Source organism: Parasteatoda tepidariorum, chromosome 1 (genome assembly GCF_982258835.1).
Source record: "Parasteatoda tepidariorum strain Cologne lab strain chromosome 1, Ptep-v5.0, whole genome shotgun sequence".
NCBI lineage: Eukaryota > Metazoa > Arthropoda > Arachnida > Araneae > Theridiidae > Parasteatoda > Parasteatoda tepidariorum.
The window spans coordinates 20,612,831-20,629,297 of NC_141755.1; the positions used below are offsets into that span (position 1 = coordinate 20,612,831).

At 31.1% G+C, this 16,467-nt stretch overlaps 1 protein-coding gene across 1 annotated transcript; it reads right to left on the bottom strand.

Moving 5' to 3' along the window:
* Positions 1-2,087: 2,087 nt before the first annotated feature.
* On the bottom strand, positions 2,088-2,718 carry LOC139425467 (uncharacterized). The gene is made up of 2 exons (XM_071180401.1): positions 2,361-2,718; positions 2,088-2,236 (listed from the first exon to the last, which is right to left on the bottom strand). The coding sequence occupies exons 1-2, from the start codon at positions 2,716-2,718 to the stop codon at positions 2,088-2,090; spliced, it is 507 nt and encodes a 168-aa protein (XP_071036502.1).
* Between the last annotated feature and the right edge of the window lie 13,749 nt (positions 2,719-16,467).

Below are 16,467 nucleotides of genomic sequence, written 5' to 3' on the forward strand. Positions count from 1 at the left end.
TGGACTGCGATGAATAAAAAAAAAACTAGCCGTTTGCCAAAGAATTTTGTGGTAGAAAAATAATATTGTATATATATATATATATATATATATATATATATATATATATATATATATATATATATATATATATATATATATATATATATATATATATATATATATATATATATATATATATATATATATATATATAAACTGCTGTTTGTAGAAAATGCAACACCATGAAAGAATCATCAGAATCAAATGAAATTTAATCCAGAAACGACTTGTACTGATACAAATAAATGATGAAATTTTCAAAACAAAAGAAACAAATTAAGCGTCCGAAATCAGTATTTGGTGCAGCCACCACGCGCTGCAATAAGTGCTGCTATACGACGTGGCATGGAGTCAAACAGATGTTGAATATCTGCTTGAGGAAGAGAATTCCATATCGCTTGTATGCGCAACCAAAGTTCGTCTTTGGAAACTGCAGGACGCGGATCACGAGTGAGACGCCGACCAACCATATCCCACACGTGCTCAATAGGCGACATATCCGGCGAATAAGCAGGCCAAGGAAGAAGTTGAATGCGTTGTGCTGAACAGAAGTCTCTAACAGTCCGCGCAACATGTGGGCGTGCATTATCCTGCTGAAAGATAGCTCCAGGGATGCCTTGAAGGAAAGGAACGACTTCGGGCTGTAGCACTTCACGGACGTATCTGTTTCTATTGAGATTACCCTCAATTCGTATCAAATTGGATCGTCCATGATACGAAATCGCACCCCAGACCATAACTCCGGGTGTTCGACCACTATGTCGTTCAATAATACACTCAGGAAGGCAGCGTTGACCGGCATAACGTCTAACACGAACACGGCCATCATGGGTCCACAAATTGAAGCGTGATTCATCTGAAAAGACAACTTGGTGCCAATCAGCTCGCCAGTCTCTGTGCTCAAGAGCCCACTGTCGACGCAGCCGTCGATGATCCGCCGTGAGGGGAATCCTGTATAATGGCACCCTTGCACGCAATCCACGGCGCAGCAGACGACGACGAATTGACGAAGCCGACAATTGTACACCTGTAGCAGTAGACCAATGTGCTGCCAGCTGCCTGGAGGAAGCTGTGCGATCATTCACCGCCATGCGGAGCAGGTGTCGATCATCGCGCTCTGACGTCACCTTCTGTCGTCCAGTGCCTGTTTTTCGAGTTGTTCGGTGCTCGTCGGTCCACTGCTTCCAAACTCGCATCACTGTGGAACTGTTCCGCTGCATACGAGCTGCTATTGCGCGATAGGAAAATCCTCCTTCTCGAAGGCCGATTATCCTCCCTCGTTCAAACTCCGTAAGTTGCTTGAATTTCTTATTCTTCCGTCGTGGAGGCATACTCAGGTCTCACTAAACGTTTGCCACTAACAAATAATCATAGACTATTTTCAACGTCCCGCTACAGCACTTTATTTATACGCTTTCAGCATCAATTCAGAGGGCGCTGCGCGCGCCACGCACGCGCGATGGCTCTGAAACTTTATTAATTTGCATAATATCCTATAATTGACATTTGCTGCGAATTTCATTTGATTCTGATGATTCCTTCATGGTGTTGCATTTTCTACAAACAGCAGTTTATATATATATATATATATCCGAGCACCGGACAAGAAATTAGTCACCGTTAGAGAAATCATGAAAAAGATCCTTTAATAACGTGTGACACACCCTCTGGATTTGATAACCATCTGAATTCGGTCAGGAAGTGACCTCACAAGGTTTTGCAAGTACGTCGAATCCAATTTAAGCCCCTCGTTGAGGATTTGATGGCGCAAAATCACCAAATTGTGAGAATGCTGATTTTGGCGTTTTACCCGTTATTCATGTTCCACAAATTTTCAATGGAGTTCAAGTCAGGTGATTTTGCACGCCTGCCGAGATGCAATTGAGTGTCTGAGTGTTCATAAAACCAGTCACATATACTTCCAGGACCAAGAGCATTGCTGTTGCCATCTTGAAAAATTGTGGTATCGATAACACACTCTTCATGAATAGGGTGACTGAAAGGCAACTCCTTACTGTCCAGAACATTCAAATAAACATGTTGGATTATGTTAGGGCTTTAGTGAGGGAACCCATTCCATAACAAGAGAAACATCCCCTAGGCATGACAGACCCACCTCCGGCTTGAACATGAACATGCACATAGTCAGGATGAAATGCTTTATCAGGTCTGCGTTCCACTCGCAGACGTGCGTCTTTTGAATAAATACAAAAACTTGTCAGGCCATATTACATAAAACGAAGTCAGCAACGATCGATGACTTCTAGCCCACTGAAGTCGCGTAGATTTATGTGCTCGTGTGAGCAATGGCCTCTTACGAGATGTTTGACTCAGTATGTTCATTGCATGCAGCTCCCTTCGCAATGTTTTCTCACTAACAGGCTGTGATGGATCTTCATTTAATAACTGAAGCAATTCCTGTCCAGTTTGGAAGCGATTTTGATTGAAAAGTCGTGAAACACGTCTCCGGTAACTTTCATGCAGGATCTTTTTTCGACCGCAATTCTGTCGGCGTTTTCCGTGACCACGTATATTACACCACTGCTTGTAGACACGTTGAACAGTCAGCTTTGAAACGCCAACAGATTCAGCAACTTCATTCACCATATGACCATTGGCACGGCCAAACACAATTGCCCCTTTTTGCCACTCTATCACATCTTTACTCTTACCCATATTTACACATAATTTCCGCTTCAAACAAAAATATCCCACTTATAGCTATTTGTTCATGATCAGGTTGAAGCAGTGTGCATGCAGTTGAGCACATCACTTGACCACTGCATCATCTAACGAAACCTAAGGATTCATCGGTGCTTGTACACTAGGGTGACTAATTTTTTGTCCGGTGAGCTTATATATATATATGTATATATTAAAAATAATTACTCTATTATAATTGTTATTGATTCATTAATTATAACTAAATTTATTATAACTAAGCAAGTCTTTTTATTTTTAACTGGATATTATTTAAATAAAAACACACTTAGGAACAATAACACAACAATTTAGAAATTTTGGTATTTTATTTACATGGCTCTAATTGTATCTTTATATCTAAAATAATACTAATCCTCTGAAAATAACTTTTATTTAAAAAAAAAGTAAAAATCTTAAATGAATAGAGACTACAGATAAATTTTATAGTTTTCAGATAGTTCATTAAACACTTGATTTGAACCAGTCACATTATGTTCAAGTGATGCTTATCTAGCTGCTCCAGACATTTGTATACGCTTTGTTTTAAAACTGTAGCCGAAAACAGTAGATGGAAGAATAACTGAATCCTTACAAAAATATTCCTGCATATATGTGAATCAGCGTACCTTGAAATCAGTAGATAATGTAGCATACTCCCCCATTCATTGTTTCTCTCAACACACAATGCTTCGTTTCTCAGATGTCTTCAGGGTATTTGAGCAGAAATCATCCCTGGGATGGTACTTCATTTCCACTTTTGTTCTGTGGAAGAGACCTGGTTTATTGATCTCTATAAGGATCGTTATTTTTGCCAGACTTCCTCACTGGCAGTTAATTCTGCTCTCTACTTGAAATGGAATGTTGACTCACGGAAAACAAAATATTATGCAATGCATGGAAATGTGACTTCTTGTGGTCATTGTATAATGCGCACATGATTATCATAAGAATCTTAAAACTGCATCTGGCTGAAATTAAAGATAATTCTCCTCCTTTTAAATAGATAATAGTGCTGATTTCTTTAATGTTTAGTTTTTTTTAATAGTTAAATTTATGTGGAAAAAAAACTTTTAGGTGCAGTTTCCGAAGATTCTACAGGGAGAAAAATATTCTCGTTAAATTATTGGGATGTATGGTAATGATATTTCTAGTAAAAAAGGAAAAAGAAAACATAATTCTGTTTATAAAAACCAAAATATACAGTACTTAACCCATTCATTTAGTCAATTTTCTTCTCATCTGGCAATGTTTCACCTGAAATTCTTGTTTTCAAAATTATAGTCCTTATTAACACTCTTTCAGTAAATGGCACAAAACTGAATCTAAATTTTATCAAATAACTGGTTTTTACAGCGAGCTCTATAGAATCAATGCAAAAATTACACAATTTTACCCATTTTACTTAATTTTATAACATATTACAAAACCATATTTTAGTATGAATTTTACAAAAAGCCATTACAAAGTGCTTCGACAACATTACACGTCATTACAAAGTGCTTAAAAGTTATCGACATTTTTTGGACTGTCATAGAGCCAGAAACACGGTCCAACATTTGGTGGTTACTATACTTTTTTCTGAGAGTATAAAACAGTCATTGGATGTTCTCAATTCTGAAAATTCTTTAGTGTGCTGGAATAAATGATTTCGCAATTTCTTTAGAATCTTAATTTAATGGCTTGTCGATACGAAATTCGCACCTATCTCGCAACGACCACAGTGCTGACGTGCTGTAGGGCTAAACATAAGATGTTTTCGTGACTTTCCTCTCCATGTAACTCAAACGCAGGTTAGTTCCATCAAAAAGTCCTCTACGAAGGCAAATTTCTCCCAATACTTGACCCAGGAGTTCCCTTGTTTTTTGGATAGGGTTCAAGGTTACAAGGCTACAGAGTATTAGTCGTAAAACCAAAATTTCGTCGGCTATTCAACAATGGTTATGAAATAAAATAAAAACTGTACATTTAAACTTAGCTAAGTTTAGATTTTAGAAAAAAAGTGATTTTATTACCCTACCTTGCATATCTCAGAAGTTACAAACTTTTTAATGTGCTCCTTTATAGTGTAAACAGCTTCATTATCTAGGTCCTGTACATCATCTTCCGGTCTGTAGAGGATATTATTATGCTTACATTTTAAGAAATTCCTATCACATTGTTTATCCTACTTTTCTCACTTTCTTTCAATTTTAAAATAAAATTTCAGAGTGCAACTACGTTCGTATCTGTTAAAGCTATAAGCATTCGCTGGGCCAAGTAGAAACCAAAACGAAAGTGAGATTCATATAGAGCAAACTTAAAAAAAAGAAATTTGCTACTAGTCAGCGGCCATTTGGAGCATTTTTAACAGGTGCCATTATTTTAAAACATGTAGTCACCTTTTCAAAGATTGGAAATTTTAAATGATTAAGAAAACTGTTGATTTCATTGATATAGGGAATTTCGTTTGAATCACTTCTGAAAATGCAATGAATATTAGAAGGGTCATTTCGTAAGTTAAAAACTTCAGCAAACGTGAAATACAGTATTTTTCAAAATATTATAAGATATTCATAATAATTCTAAGCATTTTAAAATATTCACGACAAAAAAAAAATGAGGTGCATTTTCGATGAAGAAATGGTCGATGAGATGGACTATGGCAAAATAATTTCTTATTCACCACATGTAATATTAAGTCACTCTGTAGCTGGTGGTGACTATTATTTTACTCTACAGAGTTCGGCGGACTTCATTTTGGCCATTAGGATTATTCCCGATCACCAATCTAAATCCATTGGCCAATGGTCAAAACGCATAAAGTAAGATATTTGTACAATTTTTAAAAATAATTTCTTGCATGCGTTTTTCAGACAGATGTAACAGCATAACAGTATAAACGTGCTGGTTTGATCTTCTTAATTGCTTCAACCTCTATACTTCAATACGTCAACTTGCTGTATTACCTCATACTTCATTAACATGTTCATTAACTTCGTCAACATGCTTCGTTACCTCAACATGCTGTACTTCATTACGAGTCTCATGTGTTCCTTTTGTAAATCCCAGTTGCTTTCAAAAGTTGTACAAAGTACAGGCAAGGGTTTAACGTTTTGGCATTAAAGTCAGTTAATAGTTAACTTTGCTACGTCACAAAATAATTGAAATTTAAAGAGCTGATAGCAAAAATAAGGTATAATATTGAAAGTATTAAAGGTAAAGGTGCTTTACAAGAATGATTTGTATGTTAACAATACTAAGTAGAAAGTGAGGATAACTAATTAAAAAAATTAAAAAAAATATGGAGTTGGACCGCTGTGACTTTAAGAACGAAATATATTTTCTCAAACTCTGTGAATTGAATGAATGATAAATGAGTGTTAAAATAGTTTTAAGTTGCGCTCCTTATTTAATATTAGATTCTGATTATGAGAAACTAAAATACATTGATTTAAATCATTTGAAAAATTATTAATTCCTCCCTTAACATTTAACTTTAACATTGAAAATTTTTTCTTAAGCATTGAATTAATGTTTTATTTTTTTCAAATATATGTTTATCAGTAATTGTATTCTTTGGTTGCAGTAATGAATATGTTGGACAATAAAGTTAATTATCTTACTATAAATTGAGTTCAATTATTATTCCTTTGCTTGTTTTAGGTAGACGAAAATGCTCACGTTCACCTCAACTTATTGAACGAACTAGTTGACTCAATGGGAATTGTGATGGAAATACTTTCTTTGTGGTCCTTCAGGGATTCCGCAGCCATATACCTCAGAGAATTTCTTTCTGAAATGTATTTTCTTCTTTTCCATTATTTTCCTTCTCGATCGAAAAGTATATACAAAAATACTATTCCACATGAGAATTCACACCGGAATACATCCAATCAGTGCAAAAAACATTACAGTGGTAATATTGGCTGCGCAATATCTAAGTATATACTTTGTTGATAAAGAAAGATTTGAGCAATTCGAAATACTTGATTATAAAAGTAATTGTTTTCTTCTTTTTATGATAAAAGATAATCTTGGTAGCTTTTGAAGCTATTTTAACTATAAATAAAACGTTTCATAAACTTAATATTAAAATAACTCATAAATTTTGTAGGTATTTAATTTGTTTTGTAAATATGAAAAATTTTCGAAAGAAGCAATCCATTATTATTTAAAGTTTTTATTTTTACTTTTAAATTAAATATTATTCAGTTTATGGCTAATGAAGTTCTACAATTAGATATTTCAGTACATAATTCTTAGATGCATCACAAATGTTGTTCGGTTATTATAAAACTCAACTGATTAGGAAAAACTTTACTGTTTCCCACACCGTGAAATACTATTTAATCTTAATGCTTATCAAAATGAAATTCCATTTTATCTTAGACTCGATTAGAGTATACCGGGAAATGGCTTTTTACGTTAAAAAAAATCTAGTGAACAGAATATTGGACGAGTGTACATAGTACTGTAAAAAAGGGTTTCTTAAAATTGATCAGAAATGAATCAAAATAGCCCAAAACAAATAAACAAATAGTAGTCGAATGTGAATATATATACAATATATATATATATATATATATATATATATATATATATATATATATATATATATATATATATATATATATATATATATATATAGTCGTCCACATTTTGCTAGTTTATTATTCGCGTTTTATACAATTCAGATTGCCATCTTTTCTGGTAACTTATAGCACTTAAAAAATCATTTCTTCTAAGCGAGGAAAAAAATATTTATTTCAGCATAATAGCAAATTAGCAGATTTCTTTTAATAAAAAAAATCGTATAAAATTTTAACATTTTATTTATAACTTTCTAAAGTATATTTTCGCCCGATAGATATTCATTCGAAACAGGCTAAAATCGTCAAAAAAAATAATGTAAGTATTAAGATCATTATGTATTTTATAGAAATGGTTTTTGTACATCAATATTTTTCTTATTTTTTTTTCATTCCATCTTAAAATAAACTATAATATTTGGATATATTTACAGGAACTTTTTAGTGTTTGTTATTAGTTTTAACATTATTTGCCAAGTAAAAACAAAGTAGTTTTTACTATACGCAGTTTGGCATTTCCGTAGAACTTGCAAAAGTGAATGCGCAACAATGTACTTTTCATCCTAAGTTTTGCCTTCTTTTGTTAAATGATAAAATCAGTAGCATTCACGAGAGTGGATTTAATGCCTTTTTTTTGAGGTGGTGAATAAAATTGGGAATAAAAAACTTTAAAGTGTTTCAGATTGAAGGAAAAGCTTACTGCGCGTCTTTTTATCTGTAAGTGCGAGGGGGTGAGAAACACGATGCAGATACACTTAAAAAGAAGAAGCAGCCTCGCGGAAATTAAGGCAACAACCGTAATGGAATTGGACAAACGGTTGCAAAAAAGAAGTTGAAACTCCGAGTGAATATAAATCGCTGCATTTCTAAGGTTGTTTTATTAGATCTCACAGGGAGTTTTATTTACTTTTGAAGTCGTTAAAATGCTTAAAGTATTTGGGAAAACATTCGCAGTATCAGTTGAGTTTTTTTCAGTTTGAAAGTTGTATAATTTATGCAGTGCACTATGGAATTAATTTTCACATTTTTATGGGATTTGAAGAATATTTCAAAAAGAAATGACAAAATATTTGTTTGTAAATTTTGAAGGTACTACGAGATTGTATGTACTAGGCTATTCTTAAAAGGATACATCATCGTTTGAAAATAATAGTTTTGCTTAATTAATCTTTTTACTTAATATATTAGTTATAGTTTTAAAGTTTTACTTAATACTAGGAGGCTTCGCCCCCTGCTCGCTGGTGCTCGCCAACCCCCGGAACTACTTTCGCAGTTCATTTCGGATTGCTTCGCAATCCGATGCTCGCTTTGCTCGCTCATTGGATACGTTCTTAGCGTCTAGCTTTTGTATACTTTTTTGAACACTGAAGTTCCGAAAACTTTTCACTGTAGAAAATTCTAAACCTGTGCATTTCAATATTAATTTAAAATTGCAAACAGTTCTCATATTTTTCTTAATCACACTATTCTAAATTTCAGTTGTTGAGAAAAGTAACTGTTGTAAGTTATGTTTTAAAGTCTTTCCCACCAGAGGGCTAAAACCATGAAATAGTACTGAACGCCGGATGTAAAGCATCGTCTTCGATGAAGATAATTTTGTGAGAATAATTTTGTGATGAAGATAATTTTGTGAGGTATTTTTTTGATAATTCGGTAAAATTCACCCGATTAGACATATGATGCTCACTACGTGCTCTTACGTGCCAAAGCCTATCAATTAAAACGTATTAGCGTTTTATATAATATAGATTAGCCATATGATGCTCACTACGTGCTCTTGCACGCCGAATCCTATCAATTAAAAATGAAAACTGTTGCCTACGCGAGAAAAGAAATATCATCGGTTTTATTGATACATAGGTATTAGATTTTTATATAATATAGATACCACCCACTTTCGTTCGTAATATTGAAGTTAATGCGCATGTTAGTTAGCTATTTTGATACTTTTGCAACGTTATTATTGCGCGCTCTTTATCGACACTGGCTGTCTCGCAGCGTCTTCAAAACTTAAGGGATGATAAGTAAAACTGCAAAATCTCTCTAATGTCAGTCAGCTAATGTTATTTTTTCCAAATCTGACGTGAGTTTGTAACTCATAACTTTTAGGTTATGTTTCCTGCAACTTTTAACCAGCACCTAAATTAATAATAAAACTAGAGAAAAATTTCAAAATGAAGTTGAAGTACAATTTTGCAAAAATGCAATAGCCTGGAATAATTTCAGGAACAGTTTGTGTATGCGTGTGTGTTTGTAAGTTTGTCTGCGAGTACCTCTCTCTTATAACTTCAGAATTGTTAATGAAGCATTATGAAAATTCGAGGATGGGTATAAAGAATAATTGCTCCCTCGATACTTAAAATTGTTCCAATTATTCAATTAATCTGTTCAGAAGGACTGTTTGAGAAATGAATATTTCGCACAATTTTAGCTTCAGGCATTAATACATTAAATTCAATGAATATGGCAAACATTTAAAATTATTCATAGATTTTACTGTTTTTCAATTAAGCGGAAATATATCTCAAAATTAGCGATGTTTTAAAATTTAAAAATAAAAAAGAAAATATATATATATATATATATATATATATATATATATATATATATATATATATATATATATATATATATATATATATATATATATATATATATATATATATATATATATATATATATATATGTGTGTGTGTGTGTGTGTGTGTGTGTGTAGGGGAGGTGGTGGTAATATGTACTGTTCAATATTTCATACAAATTAAGCAAACTTTCACGAATCATCATCGATTTAAATTCCCAAAAATTAAACAAAAGAAAGGGATAAAAACTATTAATCTTATTGCAGTTAGAAGATTTAATTTCTTTTTCTTACGTGTGAAAGAGAACTTTTGTCACAGTTCAATTGAGTTTCGTTCCTCGTAAAAACTTGGTTTCCATCACACCATGAAACTTAAACAATTGAGAACTATGAATAGATAATACATATAGTTTAACATTTTTGCTTTGCTTCCAATTCTAGTTTTTTTAAAGCTTTTCTTCCCTGAAGAGCTTCGTAACACAAACTTAAAGATGAAAGACACGATAATAGTACACGACAGTTTCACTTTTTAAGTAAATCTTTATATGAACTAACTAGTCTAACTGAATTAAATAAATTATTTTTCAAAATAAATAGGCAAAAATATACATTATTATAAGTATTAAATGGTTCTTAATTATTGTTAATACTTATAGCTTAAAGTTTCTCCTAGGAAATGATATACCGACATGAAATTTTCACTTATAAAGTCATAGAAAGCAGAGAAATTTATTGAATTATTTTTCTTCATATAGATGGGAAAGCAAAATTTTTTTTCTTCAATGAAGGAATTCGTTTATACACAAATTACAATTTAGCAAGCGTATTTCGTTATAATGCTTAATATAAAAGATTATTATTTAAATATTACTCTACAGATTAGGATAAAACTCAGTATAGAGAATATCGGGTAATTGCACTTGACCTTGAAAAACAACAGCGCAGGGAATTAAGAACAATAACACTTAACTTTAAGATCATTAAAGTAGAGAATATAAGGAAAACCGAGGAATTACCATTTATCTTTAAAAAAAACATTAGTGTAGGAAATATACATTACTCTATTTATTCCAGACAGATTATTAATCTGGTTATTAAGAGAAATTGTTAAAAATATTACATTTTAGTTACAAATATACACATATTTCGTATAATTTTTATGATTATGTGATTTTAGTAAGAACATATTTAATTCATTACTTTTTTAACGGGTACCCTCAAACATACAATTACTAAAAAAATCAATTGTTGAACTTTAAAAATTGCAAAAGAAAGTGATACATTCAAGTAATCAATATATTGTTGCAATAGGAAAAAAAGTACAACAAATAAGCCAATTAGAAGTCTGGAAATTTTTGTAATCTTCCTCCAAATTTAAGGAATGATAGTTGAAAGTCTAGAGCACAAATTCAAGAAGAAAAAAAAAGACTTTACGGGAAGAAATAAACCTAGAAAATCTAGAGAAAACGTATTAAAAAAAAAGAGTAAAATACGGATGTAAAACTGCGAATAAAAGGGAAAGATCTTGAACAAATTGGGAAGTCATTGAATGAAACTTCCGCTTACAGCTTTTTCACTTTCTCTTTTTTTTTCGTTTCAAGAATGGCAACAACCTGCTCTTACGCTTTCTCCCTTTATCGGGGAGTGAAAGAGAGCAAAAATGAATTGCTCTTTCACCTACTTCTGAACCATCTATGATTGTGGGTTTTGATATAGGTGTTGAGTTCAAAAGATATTTGAGCTTTTGGTTGTTGAGTATGAAATGTTGCGAATCTATTTTAGGACTATTCCTGAAATTTGTATTAATAGATTGTCAGATAAAATTAAGGAAGAAGAAAATATGATGTGATAAGAAGATTCAACGCTCGTTTACTTTCATTACATACGTATTTATTTGTTGAGGATAATAGATTAAATATTTTACTCCACCTCAAGAGCTGAGTTTTCAAAATCAAACCAAATTTATTTGTAAAGAAATGAAATTCAACGACTTATCAAAATATTTGGCATAGTGATAAGGCAAACTTTCTCCAAAGGTAAACAAACCGTTTTTCCTATGTATTTTATAACCATAGTTGAATAGCGGACTCAATTTTAGGTATACGACCACTAATGTTCAACTCATTAGCCTTGTAATTTTGAACCCAATCCAGAAGACAAGGGAACTATCAAATCAAGTATAAGGAGAAATTTGCTATCGGGAATGACTTTTCAATGGAATTGATAAGCATTTTCGTTACATGGAGAGGAAAACCACGAAAAACGTCCAGGGTTAGGCTGACGGCTTGAAGACTATATCCCATGATCCGTCTACCACTGAGGATATTTTACGTCAGCAGTGCGGCCGTTGCGAACTGGGTGTGGGGTTAGTATCAACCAGCTATCGCTGGGATTCGAACCGAGTTTACTCATTGGAAGGCAAGAGCTCTATCCCCTGAAACATAATGGCTCGATCAAACAGTTTGTAGCAATAGTTTCCACATAAGTACAGAACAAGTTTCTGAAACTACCAATACAGTGCAGTAAGATATACAAAAAGTCTTATAGCCTACTTGGAAAACGTGGTGTTTTTCATCAAAATCATCTATCAAAGCATTTTAAATTATTAACTTGCTTTAACACGAAATTTATGGTATTTTTTAGCGCACTGGTTGTTTTTTTGTCGTATTTTTAAAAAGCCATATTTTAACCTGCAGTCTTCTCCGCATAGCAAAAGCAGTAGAGATATAGCATATTGCAGAAAAGCATTCTCAAAATTTTGCCTATTTGCTAAACCACCGGTGGGTTTAAAAAAAAAAGAACTTACCCAATTTTTAAAAAGGTAATTATTAGAAGACGTTCTTAACTTTAAAATACAATTTTTTGTGTGCGTAGTTGCTTATGCTGATTCGATCCTCGGGCCCGGGCATGGTTGACTCAGCCTTTCATCCCTTTAGTGGGTCGATAAATGAGTACCAAGCATGCTTGGTACTCACTGGGGGTTCCACTTTCGGTTAACCACCTGACCGAAACATCTGCTCCTGCACCCCAGATCCCCAAGGTCAAGAAAACTGAGATGAGTACAGTAGGCCTTGGCCCTCAAGGGCTGTCGCGCCGTTGAGTTTAGTTTAGTTGCTTATGCAATTCTAGAGCATGAACAAAAATGTCCATAGTCAAAATATATCACAAAAAACTACATAAACTGATAATACTTAAGAAAGTTTTGTTCTTTATTTAAATATTTTGTAAATAGACATTCTACATTGAACCAAAATGACACAGTGTAACGTTATAAATCCTGCAATTTATCTTAAAATCCATAAGTAGTCTGGAGTCGACCCATCAAGTTTCTATGTGCTCAGGTAAGATTTTTGGTGAAACATAACCTCTATTTTTTTTAGACAAAAAGAGGTTTCAGTGTTTTGTGCTGCAATCTGGTGGAAATTCTGGGAAATGTTCGCGTAATAACCTCTCTACGAGCTACGCAAGGGAGCAGTGATAATACAGTAGTGTTTTCTTTGCTATATAATCTATAGCATAGATTAAAGTAACATTTACCGTGTTTTTGGCTTTGGTGAACATCGAAAATCTCGGTAATTTTACCGAAGGGGTTTGATAATAAATACTGGTAAAATTTATAATGATAATTGGTAATTAATAGTAAAATATGGTTTTACAATGTGTTAAAAAAATTGGCAAATGAGTTAATATTTGATAATTTTATTACAATACCTTAGAGCATGGCATAAAATTCATTTATTTGATTGAATTTACATTTCAGTTTCTTTTTTTTTTAACTAAAGTGCGGTAAGGGAAAATATAATTTTAAAAACCAGAATTTCCGGTAAATAGTTACAATACAAACGAGATTATCACCAAATGAATGGTTTAAATACTGTTTATTTTATTTTTATTAACGATAGTTATATTTTTACGAGAAATTCCATTATCATACAGCGCGCTAATTTTACCAGAATTTATTTTACCCATGTGCAATGTGGATGAAATTAAACAAATGACGAATGATAATCAATACAGTAGAATTGTAACTGTTGCTTAATCTAAAGTATAGTTATTTTTCATGTAGTGGTAAAGAAGCGAGCATTTGATTCTAGAAAGACAGAATATGCCCGTTCTTATCAGTCATTCTTTTTCCAAATGAAAGATTTCTACTTCGAGCTCCTGTCCATTTTAGACCATCGCAATCCTTTGTGGAAAGAAAACGATTTATCATCACCTCATAGTTTATGACTTGTAGTATTTTAGACAGGATACACCATTCATAAGCTCTTGTAAATAATGAAAGCTTATACAAAAAAAAATTAAAACTGTCGTCAATTAAGTCTTGATGATGGTTTTCTTGTATTGCGTTTGTTGTATTTTTTCCACTTATTGAGCAATTTCAAAATTGACTGAAATTTATTAAATGAACCTGAATCTGGTAATAGGTTTTCAAAATTCAATCTCTTTAAGCGTCACTGCAATATTCGAGTTGAGCTTTGATATAGCAAAAGATATAGAATAGCAAAGTACGCAAAAAATTAAAAAAAAATATTTTAGCTTTTTTAAGCTAGAAAAATATAAAATAGGAATATAATTTCGTTCAATAGCCCGAGAAGCTGATAAGAATGACTGATTACAATAAGAAAAAAAAAAGATTTCTTACTAAAATTGAATTTCTATTTTTTTCAAAATCTCTTTCTCTAAATTTTTCTATAAGGGAATACAGTATCGAAGAATTGCATATACCAAGCATTTGAAAATCTTTCTAAATAAAAGAATGTCGGGTATCACCACCCAATTTTGTCGTCGATAAATGTACGGTTGCAAAGATTATTATTTTATTGCTTCAAATTTGAATGTTATATGCATTTTTAACGACAAATATATGCTTCAATATTATATGAAACATAAATTTATATATTTAAATTAAAACGAGTTTAAAAGAAGATATCAACCAAATAAGTTTATATTGAAAAACAACTATTATTATTAACTATTGTTACTTAAATTAAATTATTTTCTTTAAATATTTAATATAAATACATATTAATATTATAATATAATAATATACATAAATAATAATAAATTGTATGACATTTCTTGTTATTAAATGATAGAATTCACTGAAATTATATAAATATGCAATAAATAAAATAATTTTGTGATAAAAATGATAAATGAGGTTTATATATTGTCAATACATAAGTCATTTTCATTTACGCCTGAAAAAACAGTCAAAAAGCATAATTTTTGTAACTGGGTGGGGCTACCCGACACATTTTAAAAAGAGCTGAAAAACATGCTTTTTTAAATTTCTATTTTCTTAAGTTAAACTATTCTTTTTTTTGGTTTATTCTTTTTGCATTATTTAATTAGATGATAAAACAATAGAAACATACAAAAATATTGATTATTACTCAATATTATACAAGCAATACTCAATATAATATAAGCAATACTCCTTAAGATGGCGGAGCTACCCGACTCTCCCCTATATATATATATATGTATATGTATATATATATATATATATATATATATATATATATATATATATATATATATATATATATATATATATATATATATATATATATATATATATATATATATATATATATATATATATATATATATATATATATATATATTTGTATTCTGTATATATCAATATTGTACATAGCCATATTATGTATACATTATATGGATAAATGTGAAATGCAAAGACGACTATAAAAAAGTTTTGAAAGCTAAATTTTTCAACAATAATTTTTTAAAATTAAATAAATAAGTTTAAAAGAAATTAAGCTACTTTAGAATTCATTGTAAATATTTGCTCATAGTTAAAAAAAATTTGATAAAAACCCTGATGTTCTTTTTATTTCAAGATGAAAGCATTATTTTTATGATTATAAATTTTGAAAAGAGTCTTTTATTCAGCGAAAAACCCTTTTACCACAATATTAAAATAAAAATACTAAAGAAAAGTATGAACTGAAAAAACAATCAAACAATATTTTTTATGAAAACTCTTCTTGAAATTAAATTGCCTCGTGTCATTTTTTTTTCTGAGAAAAATTCTTTTTGTGATTTATTTGAAGTGTTAAGAAACAAATTACAAGACAAAATTTTGGAATATCGTGGAAATCTTCCTTTAAAAAATTACATTCATTTTAATTTTTTTAAAATTATTTAATTATTTTTTATTTATATTTCTATTTTTTTTAAAAATCCAGTACATGTTTTCTTTTTTTTCAGATCTAAAAATATATAATATCTAAAAAATGAGCTATATATTATTTTTGCACCGGAATAATGTGCAAGGTTAACAAAACCAGATAATAAGCTTATTCAATTGCTGAAAACTTTTGCATTCATTTTTAAAATATAAATCGAGAAAAATATAGTTGCTTTGTAATTCCGAGGTGTAATATTTAATATTTATCTTAGCTTTTGTTCTAATTATCCTAATTTGATCCCTTTCTAATATTCCTGCTGTGCTTTATGCATGTTTGATTTACAAATTTATTTTATTTTATGAAATGATGTGTTTGTACATGTATTCTAATTTAATAATTCTTACTTTAAATCGTT

Bases quoted from the DNA above. Each gene is read 5' to 3' on its own strand.
- LOC139425467 (XM_071180401.1), bottom strand. From the start codon at position 2,718: ATGGGTAAGAGTAAAGATGTGATAGAGTGGCAAAAAGGGGCAATTGTG. The intron at 2,237-2,360 runs GTAAGAGGCCAT...TTTATTCAAAAG, and splicing joins CATACTGAGTCAAACATCTC to ACGCACGTCTGCGAGTGGAA.